We start from the raw sequence: 12,409 nt of genomic DNA, 5'->3' as shown, positions 1-12,409 counted from the left end.
ATGTGTCGTGGTTGTTTCCTTAGTTTAGTTTGTTTGTGTACCAATGATTTTGCTCGTTTTTTAAGTTGATACTACATTTAGATACAGCATGTTAAATGTGCCCTGAGTTTTTTAAATGGAGAGAAGGTATAGTAGTGGGTTGTCTTAATCTACTGAACAATATCCTGTCTTCATTTATACAGGTTGTCCCAAAAAACATGGGAATTCAGTGACGAATTCGATATCGTCTTTTCAAATAATTCTTTGATTTAGTATAGTGATACCTACAGAGAAAGCTGTAATATGTAAGAGTTTCGTCTGCTATGTTCACATTTGTTTGTTTATGTTTTGACTGCATACGGTTGTACTTAGTAAAACAAGAAAATTGCAGTATACAAACAGAGTAAACTTGTCCGTCTTCACTGTTCATCTTGCGGAGACATTATAGACACATCTTTACAGTCTTTTACCCTTTTCATAAAATAAGCTCTAGCAGGCATCATAATATTATGGCTTTTGAAATTAGGTATTACAATGCTAATTCATAACAAAGACGATATCAAATTCGTCACTGAATTCCCATGTTTTTTGGGACACCCTGTAGAAGAAATCATTTTCTGGATATTAGATCCTAAATCTTCCAAAAAGAGGAGATAAAAGCAGGTTATCTAGTAAGAATCAGTTCGACCTAAACTGATGAAGATCTTTGTCTTTTATTCATGAAGCAAGATTTACTGGTTTGTTTTCATTGCTATGGAGTGCTAAGACTCCATTAAAAGTGTGACACTAATATTTCAATGATAAGTTTTTATACTTTTTTTTGGTTTTGATTGTGGTTTCACTTCATCATCTCGAACTAAGCGAGATATTGTGACTCAGACTGAAAAGCTCTGACCATACTATTACAAGTATGCAGAGATTTGCAAAATCTCACCAAACTTGGTTTGAAATGAAGATGAACTAAAAAAAAATTATAAAGTAGGCAGTCGGGCGAGTCGGGCAGTATGCTTTAAGACTCGGCAGTTTGATGAAAGTGTCTAATGTAAGGCTAAAGGCATCGTCAATATATTTGGGAATGGCCAGAAAATAGTTAATTTCCACTCTTCTGTCAGAACTAGGGTTGAGATTCAAATTGATATTTCTGAATTAAGGTATATTAATACTTCAAAAAACGGAAAAGTGAGCATGAAAAGGTAAGTTTGCATGTTTTAATATTAAAGAAAAAGGTAAGTGAGCATGTTGTTTTTAAGTTAAAAAAGGTAAGTTTGCATGTATTAATGTAAAAGAAAAAGGTAAGTGAGCATGTTGTTTTTAAGTTAAAAAAGGTAAGTTTGCATGTATTAATGTAAAAGAAAAAGGTGAGTTTGCCCTGTGCATGTTGTCAGTACAAAATAATTAAGTTAATATCAATATTGATCTATATTGAAAAGATCAATATAAGGAGCGTGTAAGAATGAATATTCTTAAACTAGTGTAAGAATTTCCATTCTTTAATGCTCGGAGCGTGTAAGAATATACATTCTTTCACGCTCTGACCGTGTAATAATTTCCATTCTTACATGGTCTGAGCGTTAAAGAATGAAAATACTACACCTACAGTGTAAGAATAAGCATTCTTAAACGCTAGGAAGGGAACAATATTAATATTGTTCCTCCTGAACCGTGTAATAAGGGGAATTCTTACACGATAGCTTTACTACTATGGAACCGAACAGATATGATATAATAAAGATTATTTTCATGTTAGAAATTAATTACATTTCTTTCATTGTCTTTAATAATAATAATCAAGAAATCTATAGACCCGGAACCGTCATATCTGATGCGTCAAATCTGTGTACTGCAGTGGGAGGAGATCAAAACAAAGAATTCAGGGGCAACGCATCATTTTTGAGAGAGAAGGGCCTAAGGGTTGGAAAAAGAAGATATTGCTATTGTATTTTCCATATTGACCAGAAAGTTAAAAATGATACATTAACATGGACTGTAACATCACATTAGAGCTTTAGTCCTTTCCCTTCAACTTCTGTGGGGGCACTGGGTTTGTTTACATTCCTCCCACAGAGTACAGTACACAATTTAAGTGTATATCTGAGTTGGGCGTTCCTGTATATAGAATATGCTTGATAATAATAATCTTTGTCCACTAGTTCAATATTGTATTGTTTTTTGTAATAATGTTGTAATTTATTGTATTTTGGATATTATATTGTTTTTGCAATAAAGAAAAAGTATTTCAGCTGGTTTTCTGATTTTATAATTCTAAGGACTATTGATTGATATTTAAAAAAATACTTTTTTTTTGTCCTGTAGCTCATATTCTAAAAAAAAAGATTTAATTTAGATTCAGCTGCGATCAATGTGGGAACTCCTTCAAGCAAAAGTAGGATTTTTTTTACGATTTATTAAGACTTTGATTTTTTGATTGATTTATAAATGTTTTCACAAGTCACTTAATGAAAATCAATGCTTAATCCAAAATTCACAACAGAAAAGTTCATATTTCGTTAACAACCCATTTTGTTTTCCATCTATTTCGTTCGTTTCCTAAATGAAAGATCGTTGAATTAAATCGTTCGTTCTGTAAAATCGTTCTTTAAAAAAATAAAAAACGTTTTTTTCGTATAAATATCGTTTGTTATGAAAAATTTAGTTCGTTCACAAATATGATACCCATCTCTACTCTGCACGGATCCCAGATCCGCCTCAAATCAAGTAAATCCTAACCCCAATCACGGGATAATTAAAGAATTGTTGTAGGATTGAACTAACTCGACATATTCGACAAAAGCACTCCTCCGACCTTCCCTTCTCCTGCTCAAGATGTGATAAAAAATTCAAAACAGCTTTTAGGTACGTAGAGTAAAGAGCACAAATTGGATAACTTTTTGGTTAACTTTTTAATTTCAAAAAGATTTGCTTTTTACAGAGGTAAAAAAAATTTAAAAAAGGGTTAAGCTTTATTTCTAAGCCCTTAAGAGCTTATTTCCCGAATTAGTTTTCTGAGCTCAATTGCTAAGAAATCCACTAAACCTAATTTCAATTTACATATCATTTCTTACGCCCATTTCAGGGCTGTAAGAAGTCAAAATAGACAAAATAATATTTCACAAATGTTGAAAAATTATATTTTTATAATCTTGTTTTTATTCAATATAGAATCCTTAAGTTTTTCATATTTTCAAAAAACATAAAATGAATTATCCAATTTGTATTCTTTACTCTAAACAGAGATATGTTTAGTAATAAAGGGACTAGAGATGTAAATTCAAGTCATAGGGATAAATTTGATTTTCTAATTGTCGTTTCTTTGTATATGTGACTTGCCGATCTAAGCTACTAAAACAGTAAAGGTAATTGCCAGCATTCGACGCGTTAAAGTTAAGATACAGAAAAGTAACAATTTGCGCACTCAGTTTTTTTAGACATTAATTCGTAAATTTTCCTAAGTTTCTACTTTCTAATGACACTGGTGTGAATCGTACATGGTACAATATAAGTAAAGATTCCCCAGAAATAAAGTTAAGATTTTATATAAGTTAAATTTGTTAAGCTTGGCGAGACATGAGAAGAATGATCTACTACACCTAAAAAAACCCTATCTAGAGTGTGAATACTGCAGTAAACGTTATCCAAGGAAGCCATCATTAGCATTTGTAAAATAAAGTGAACTGAGCTGAAAACTATTAAACTGTGGATATCGATATCAATGCTTGATCTCCTCTTCTCAAGATTAATTTAATCTTAAATTTGTAAAACAAAAGTGTATATAAATCAAACAATCGGGAAGCGTCAAGAGAAACCGGATTAGCCAATCAGAGAAGCCAGGAAATTAAAAAGTTTGCGCGCCATTTTATGAATTAAGTCTCATTGGTCGGAAACTGTCAGGGAGAGAAAAGAGATTAAATATGCGGATTAAGCATGGGAAATTTAAAGTGTCCACAGTATGACTAAGCAATCTGGATTAAAGGTATCCAAGTATAAAGTTCCCAGTTCTGTCCTTTTATTTCGCTAATTAAATTTATAATTTTAATAAGATTGCGTCCAGAGTGGAGTAAATCTTCATTTTAAACTTTCTAAACATTCGAGAATAAAAGTGCTAGTTCCATTCTACGAGACTGGCAACGTAAAATAGGAACATGCCCAATATTAAACGTATTTTTGTGATATTGTCTGAAATTTCCAGTTTTTTTCTAAGAAGTGTCGGATACAAATTATTTTACGCTTTTCCAAGCGATATCTTCCTCATTCTCAGGGTTTAAAGGGTATCGTTGTCAATCAGGCATGCCCCTCTTTTTAATGTACTTGGGGTCACTGTTATAATGATAATAATAATAATCCTTCAAATGAGGTCAATAGTCCCGCTCCAGAAAACTCAGCTGTAAACTTTTAAACTTATGATTTAATTTGATACTAATGTTATGATGGGTTTTAGTAAACGGAAAGCATTGTTTGCTCGACATTTAGATATACACTTGGTAATTTATTTATATATATAATATCAAATCTAATTATAATTTACACTTTGTAATTTATTTATATACAGGGTGTCCCAATAAACATGGGAATTCAGTTACGAATTCGATATCGTCTTTTTAAATAATTCTTTGATTAAGTATAGTGATTCCTACTGAGAAAGCTGTAATCTGTAAGAGTTTCGTCTGCTATGTTCACATTTTGTTTGTTTATGTTTTGACTGTATACGGTTGTACTTAGTAAAACAAGAAATTGCAGTATACAAACAGAATAAACTTGTCAGTCTTCACTGTTCATCTTGCGGAGACATTATAGACACATCTTTGCAGTCTTTTACCCTTTTCATTAAATAAACTCTAGCAGACATGATAATATTATGGCTTTTGAAATTAGGTATTACAATGCTAATTCATAACAAAGACGATATCGAATTCGTCACTGCAAATTCCCATGTTTTTTGGGACACCCTGTATATTATATCAAATCTGATGATAACTTGATAACTCCGGGCGCTAATTCCTAATATATTTTCGGTAAGTGTACTGCAAGTTACTGCAGAACGCACCGAAAGCTTAGTTGAGGTTAGACGCAACAGATAGAATATTTTCGTAAGAAGGGGTGTACATTTTTAAGAATTCCCCCCCCCCCGGGGGTAAATGAAAATTGGACATACAAAAGCAGGCTTTTTTATTCCTTTTCATACTTTTTACCCGAAATTTTTCCCTCCATTTTATTAACATACCTAACTTCAGGGGAAAATGATTTTCAGTAGGGGGAATATCGATTTTTCATGAAAATATACACCCCTGCTACAGTATATATTACTCCTTGGGATATGATAACTGAAAATTCCCATCTAATTAGCAGGCATTTATAATCTTTTTCAAATTCAGGGGAAAACGAGTAATCCCTGTGAGGTTTGCGGAAAAGTATTTTCAACAAATGAATACTTGATTGTACACAGCAAGGTTTGCAGTGGACAACTTGAGTTCCAGTGTACATATTGTCCCAGGAGGTATCTTAAAAAAAGAATTTTCCTCTGAATGATTCCATTCTATATCCCCCCCCCGCCTCCTGGCCTGTCCTTGTTATTTTTTCCCAATCAGTCTAGATTCAGGGCGTCCCATTAAACATGGGAATTAAGAGTCCATGATAAAATCGTCTTTGTTTTCCGACAGTTGATAAGTTTTTAATTGACGGAGATTTTAAGCATTTGAATTTTTGTTCTTTTAACATATTAGAAGCTGAGCACATTTCTCAATATATAGCAGTCATTTTTAAATAAAGGATAAACCCCATTTGGAAATCGATCCCGAGAGCTAAAATTGAGTTTAGGAAGTGATAGTATAACAAAGTTTTCCTTGATTCTTCCCTTTTTTTAATATTTTTAATATTTTTTCTTTATCTTATGGTATGTAAAATAGCTTTTTTATATACTTTTTTATTTTGTCTTACAATGCCGGAAGAAAATCATAAATTTTTTCTTTATAGATTTGGGTACAAGGCCACACTAGTCCACCATACTAGAATTCATACTCAGGAGAAACCTTATTCATGCATTTCCTGCTCTTCAACTTTCAGGTAGTAGGGAACACAGGAAGTAGGGAACATTGGAAGTAGGGAACACTTGAAGTAGGGACCACTGGAAGCAGGGAACAATGAAAGTAGGGAACACTGGAAGTAGGGAACAATGAAAGTAGGGAACACTGGTAGCTTGTTACACTCGTATTAGAGAACACAGGTAGTAAGGAACACATGAAGTAGGAAACACGGATAGTATTGAAAACAGATAGTAGAGAAAACAGGTAGTAGGGAAAACAGGTAGTAGAGAAAACAGGTAGTAGGGAAAACAGGTAGTAGGGAATATGGTAGTAGGAAACAGTACATGGAGAAATATTAAGACTAGCCTCTGAACCCAATTTTGCTTGGAAACGTAACTCACAAATTGTTAAAAATATCAAACTATCAACATTCCTGTTGTTTTATCGAGTTTCCCAATCAAAATTTGAGGCAAATCAGTTCGCATGGTTTATGATCGGACATACAAAGGAATAGACATCGAAATAAAAATTACTACTTTATGCAGATTAAAATTCAGGGGTGGATGCCCCCCTCCCCTCTCCTTATGGAAATTCATGATATGAAATAAAGCATAAAAGAGAGGCATTTTCAAAATATATGTAGGACATTTCTTTTTAAATTGGTTTGTGGCAAAACTTCTTAATTTTGGGGCATTATCTAAAAAAATAGTTTGGGGGCATTTTTAAAGATTGGGGGACAAAAATTAAAAGAATCTGAGCTTTTATTGAAAATTGTTGTAGTGGAATTTGAGTTTTCTTTAGGAGTTGGGGCCTGGGGGCAAAACAAATGTCAAAAATAAAACACAGTGGGCCGTAGGGTCATCTTTTATTCATTTTGGGTAAAAATATGTTAAAGTTGGCAATAATATTTTTGGGATCGAGAAAATTTGCTATTTCGGGAATTATATAGAGACAACTGTTAAGGACTTCGGGGGACAAGTCTTTTTATTTTAAATATGTATTTTAAACCCTAAATGAGCCATGCATCTAAAGAATTTATCAAATGTCGTCTTGACAATTTTTCAATGGATTTTATACTATATTACATAGATGTCAGTATTTGCGGAAATAAATAAATATCCATGAATATCCGGGAACAGTTTTAAAGAGCTCCATATAATCATTTAATTAAAAAACTTTCTGCAACATTCCATTATCAGAAAGTGAAGAATACAACATGTGATAATTTCTTTCGATGTATGGCTTATTTAGGGTTCAACTGTAGTGTAATTTTGTGAACTAATATTTTTTGAAAAAATAAGAAATTTCGAATATGGGCCCTTTCCTGAGATATTGGTTAAATAAGATTGTCTGAAGTGAATTTTTTTTTTGGAAAACTGGCAATGGATAAATTAAATTTAGAAAAGTGGAGAAATAAAAAAACAATTTCGTAGAAGTCGGCCAATGCTCAACAAGCACTGGAGAAAGGTACACGATGTCAAAGAAGAACCGGACATCAAGGTAAAAAATCAAATCTTTAAAAAAAAAATTCCAACGATGGAAAAATCTTTTAATTTATATTTTTTAGGATCCCGACCCTATATTACCTGATTCCAAGTAAGTTTTTATTTAAAACAAGCTGAAAGGCCCGTGAAAAAATTCAAATTTTTTGTATCCTATTAAAATACCCGGCCGGCGGCCACCCCTGAGTGTCCAGAAAAAAATTCAGCCCAATCGGTCCAGCCTTTAGGCCGGCGCGGCTTTAGGCAACATATATATATATACGAATGTCTTGTTTTATTATATAGATATAATCAAGTAAATATTAACTGTTTTTAAATGATTTAATATCATTATTGATATGAAAAATAAATATTAAATATAATAAATTTTAGTTATACAATTAAAATTGATTACAAAACATTTTTTTTTCAGAGCGGAGGAGGAGTTTAAAATTGAAATAATTGATATGATAAATGTTTGTTAAAATAACATAATAAAAAAAGAAAAATTGAAATTTAATCAAATTAGCAGATCTTTTTTTTATTAAAATATTTATGTTTTCTTGTATTGTTTATAAGAGTTTTCATTTTTATGAACGGTGAAGTAATGGTTTATTATACATGATGGTATTTGCATTAAAAGAATTCGATTTAAAAAAAGTGTGACTTTAAGATGCACCAAACGAAACTCAAGTATTTGAAAGTTGCCGTGCAGCCAACAAATAATAATAACTAAAATATTTCTGATCCTTGAGTTGTGATTTCTGCTAAAAAAGGTTTTATGGAAATCTGTTTTTGTTTGGGCATGAAACCATGAAAATGCGTCAACATTTGGAGAAAAATCCGCAATTCTGATTTTTTTCTTCCTAAAATCAAAATGGTTCAGCCGGTTAACAGCCTCTTAAACAAACCCCTACTGTCACTCTCCCTTGTAATTGACAGGCAAGTATGGTTAAACATTTAAATTTGTGTCAACTTTTAATATAAACGTATTTGTGAAGCCCATTTTCCGGTTTTTTACTTTTATTTTTTTCAGCGTTTCCTTTCTAGCTTCTTTTATTTTGGCAGTACTTCTCTTTACAAAGGTTACAGAAAAGTTCTCAACAAACGTTGATCACAAGTAAGCTTATAATTACAATAAAATTGACGTTTTTTATTATTTTTTTTTAGAATTTTGATTATTTATTTTATTAGTCTACCCTTGTACATGGAAGACAAGCTGAACCAGTTCTGTATGGTGTCGTTAGTTGGTGCTATTGTACTGACAATATTTTGGTAAAAAATTAGAATTTTATTCATTCGTTTATTCAATAACTTAGATAAAAATTCAGGAACTAAAATTGTAACCAATTAAATTTTTTTTCTATTTTAAAGCACCAATTTTAAATCTTATACTTTTATTTACAATATTATCTTTATTTAGTAAAGGAACCTGTTCTTTTTCCTATACATTTAAAAACTTTCACTTGTATTGATGAAGTCATAATTAAGTTATTTTATAAACGCATTAACATTTAGATAAATTATTTCTTCAGTATTTTTCAATACTCGTACCTCTCAGCACTAGATTAGATTATTTGTTATATGAAGTGCAAATTGGATAAATCGAAGACCGTTTAATGTCGTCATCTAAGGCAAAACTAGTCGTGCGAATACCTAAAAATTTTGCTGATAAAATTTGTTTTATAAATTGAATACTGCCGGTTTTGTTTGTTTATTTGTTTGTGATTTTTACAAGCTGAATTGTCCAAACTTCTATTTTTTTTTGTTATTTCGCGCGTCTTATCAAAGGACCTACGGGATAACAAAATCAAACTTTCTTAACATGCTAAAAATTGGGCTGAAAACCAGGAGTATGGAATACATTTGAGCCTCTTTCCCTTACAAAGGAGGGCAGCCATCCCTGCAAAGTATGATTTGCTTTGCACGCGGATTTAACAGTTCAGTCCTTATCCCAGTAATCTGTAACTTTCGATCCCCATTTAACCTATAAAATTATAGACCAAAAAAGAGAAATCGATTGCATCTCGCCCTGGTATATATAGTTCAGGGAATTTATTTGATATTATATATAATAACCCGCGAAAAATATATATTAAGGGACATTTATTCCAAAAGAAGACTTTAATTTTCGTCATTTAAGATCATAATTTAATAACTGTCCCTGTAGCCTAGGTAGTTTGGTCTGCCTGCTATTCTCTCTATGCCTACTACTGCCTGAATGGAGCCTGCCTGCTGCCTGTATAAATGTAAAAAGGCTTGCTATAACAGAATACCTGCAGACTATTTGTCCACCTGAGGAACCTTTGTCAACTTAACAATTAGAAATCCAGGGTTTAACTTTATCCTTTTAATGTAATTTTACTTCATTTAAAGTGTTTTTTTTTGCGTTTTGAAGGATTGCAATTTACTAAAAAAATATGTCTGACGGACTATTGAAAACTTAAATATCAAGCCGTTTTTAAGCGTAAATTCAATGGGCATTGTTGAAATACAATTTTTTCCATGAACATAAATTATTTTAAAAGGACGGTAAGTATATAATTTCAAGTAACCCAGGGTGAGGGTATTGCTTGATTTACAACGGTACCCTTTAAACCTTTAACTTTAACATGTAAATCTGTTAAATTGTTTAAAAAACTCGGTGTACGTTGTGTATAGTGTGAATTTTAAACCTGTAACTATTCATCGAGCAGAGAGAGCGCTGCATGTAAATCTGTTAAATTGTTCCAAAAAACCCTTGTACGCTGTGTACAGTGTGAACTGATCCGTTAATTACTTGCGTCCATTGAAAATATCGTCTGTATCACGTTAAAAGCGGGTTTCAAACATTTAATAGTAAATTTATGTTTTCTGTGACTTCTAGAAAGTAACTATTGATATTTCTTAAATATACAACAGCTAGCAAACAAAGTATTTAAAATGTAAATCGTTTTAAGTAGATTAATATGGATAATGGATATGTTTGACATCCTTGATCACTTAAAGGTTTAAAGGGAACCGATGTGAGTTGGCGAATGCCCCTCTTAAATCGGAAGGTCACTTGAAATTATGTTTACACACCCTTTAATGGGAGAAAATATTTTTCGAGTATATGGTACTAATCACCCCTTCCCCGGCAGGAGATAAAGTTAATGTTGAGAAGTGTATCTAGGAGAATATTCCAGTTCAAAGACATCAAGTTATAACTCTCAACTCTCTCTATTCATAATTATTGATGAAATGTTTAAAATGTAAACTTTTTGTTCCCAGAACTCATTAAATCACATATTAAATACAATAAACAAATCATGATCCAATATCAAAATTAAAATATTTAGCAGAGAACATCTATAAAAAAAATATACATGCGAAATATTGATTTTTTATTGTTCAAACAAAAACAAAAGTTGATTTATTATTTTTTAAATGAGCTAGAAACTTTTAAATAAATGAACTTAATTTAAATCAGTTTTTAAAATCAGATATCTCTCCTTTTTCTCTCTTTCACTGGTAATATTAGTATATGGTAAAAAATTGTACTTAACCTTAAATAACCTAATGAATTCGGTTAATCAATGCAGTACATGCATGTTTTTAATAAAAATAATATTTCTTCTGTTTTTTTTTTGTTGAAAATAATCAATAATTTAAATGGTTACTAAAAGCAACAATGGATGCTACAATATACATGCATGGAAAATGCCTTCGTGCCTACTTAACAATTTATTTTTGATCAACAAGACTCCGATAGCAACACTGGAAGTAGAGAATTTGCGTATTTCCTACAGACATGGCAGTAGGAGGAGATAGGAAGCAAACAAGATGTCTCTCTATTCATATTTTCAGAAAATACCGAATAAGAGATGTCGGCTAAAAGTAATTTAGGCAGGAGGTTTTTACCTGGTTTCATATCCACATATTAGATAATCCTTGCTCCGAGTATAACCTTCAGAGCATTGTACTCGTAAACTGTGTGAGACATTCAGCTTGCAGGGTGCAAAACCTCAAAATCCGTTAGTTTAAAAACAGAACGGACCAACAATTATAGTTAGCCGTTAGTTCTTAGCTAAGAACTGAACGTTTCGTTCCTTAAAACAATATATTTTCATTTCTTTTTCAAGTTAATTACGTCCGTAATCAATCTTAATTTTATGTACAGCATTAATGGAAGATATTTTAGAAATCGTGAATGGGTAACGATTATATTATATAAAAATAGCAGGACAAATTATAAGACACGGAAACGGAACTATAAACAATTTTTAAACAGTAGGAACACTCCCAGCCCTAATCCCAATGTTTCCCTCTATTTGTGGTTAATCCTTTATCTATAAAGATAAAGTTGTAATCTCTGTTTGTCTGTTTGTTTGTCTGATCATACCACAGGAACCCCTGGACCGATTTGCCTCAAATTTGTACTGGGGAATGTTCTTAGCTTGGTATTAAGATTTTAAGTTTAGTGGGTCGACCTTAACAGCGAACATTTACATAGTTTCCCTGTAAAATCGACCAATTTTGCTAGTTTTCTATTATTGTATCCTAGTCCTGGGCTTATTTTTATATATTCTTCTGTCTTCTGTAGATTAGAATCCATATACGTACTTTATTAATTTATTTTTTATTTTTTATTTCATTTATTTTATCAATTTTCTGGTCATCAATTATTTCTTTAACCAAATAGTATCTGCTGTTCAAGATTTCGTCTACTTTCAGTCTTTAGTTTCCTGCATAGAGTTTGTTACTTTTGATTAAAAATGAAGAAATTAAGTCGGGTTTAAAAAGTTTATTGGTATAAACAATGAGGAATGGGAATGTAAATTAAACGATAGTTTCTGAACCCATTTTCGTTTTTTCCTTTGATTTAAAAGTTCCCTTCTCTTAATTCAGCTTTCTCACCATAGAGAATAGAATATATATTAGAGAGGAATTAACAGAATCTCTCGGTATGAA

General features: G+C 31.7%; 1 protein-coding gene across 4 annotated transcripts; it reads left to right on the top strand.

The window, feature by feature from the left end:
- Nucleotides 1–8,142: 8,142 nt before the first annotated feature.
- On the top strand, nt 8,143–10,776 carry LOC111702043 (uncharacterized). 4 transcript variants are annotated; one of them, XM_023473567.1, is made up of 5 exons: nt 8,143–8,419; nt 8,514–8,597; nt 8,672–8,752; nt 9,648–9,777; nt 10,632–10,776. In XM_023473567.1, the coding sequence occupies exons 1-5, from the start codon at nt 8,355–8,357 to the stop codon at nt 10,686–10,688; spliced, it is 417 nt and encodes a 138-aa protein (XP_023329335.1). In that variant the 5' UTR covers nt 8,143–8,354; the 3' UTR covers nt 10,689–10,776. The 4 variants fall into 4 exon arrangements, 2 of the variants coding, with proteins under 2 accessions (XP_023329335.1, XP_023329336.1); XM_023473568.1 differs by having other exon boundaries at nt 8,156–8,419; nt 10,623–10,776; XR_002765334.1 differs by lacking the exon at nt 8,143–8,419 and having other exon boundaries at nt 8,510–8,597; nt 9,648–9,811; nt 10,623–10,776.
- Nucleotides 10,777–12,409: the final 1,633 nt, after the last annotated feature.

Source organism: Eurytemora carolleeae, unplaced genomic scaffold, assembly GCF_000591075.1.
Source record: "Eurytemora carolleeae unplaced genomic scaffold, Eaff_2.0 scaffold478, whole genome shotgun sequence".
Taxonomy (NCBI): Eukaryota; Metazoa; Arthropoda; class Copepoda; order Calanoida; family Temoridae; genus Eurytemora; species Eurytemora carolleeae.
Note: the sequence above shows the minus strand (reverse complement) of the source record. Positions and strands in the feature narration are given on the sequence as shown.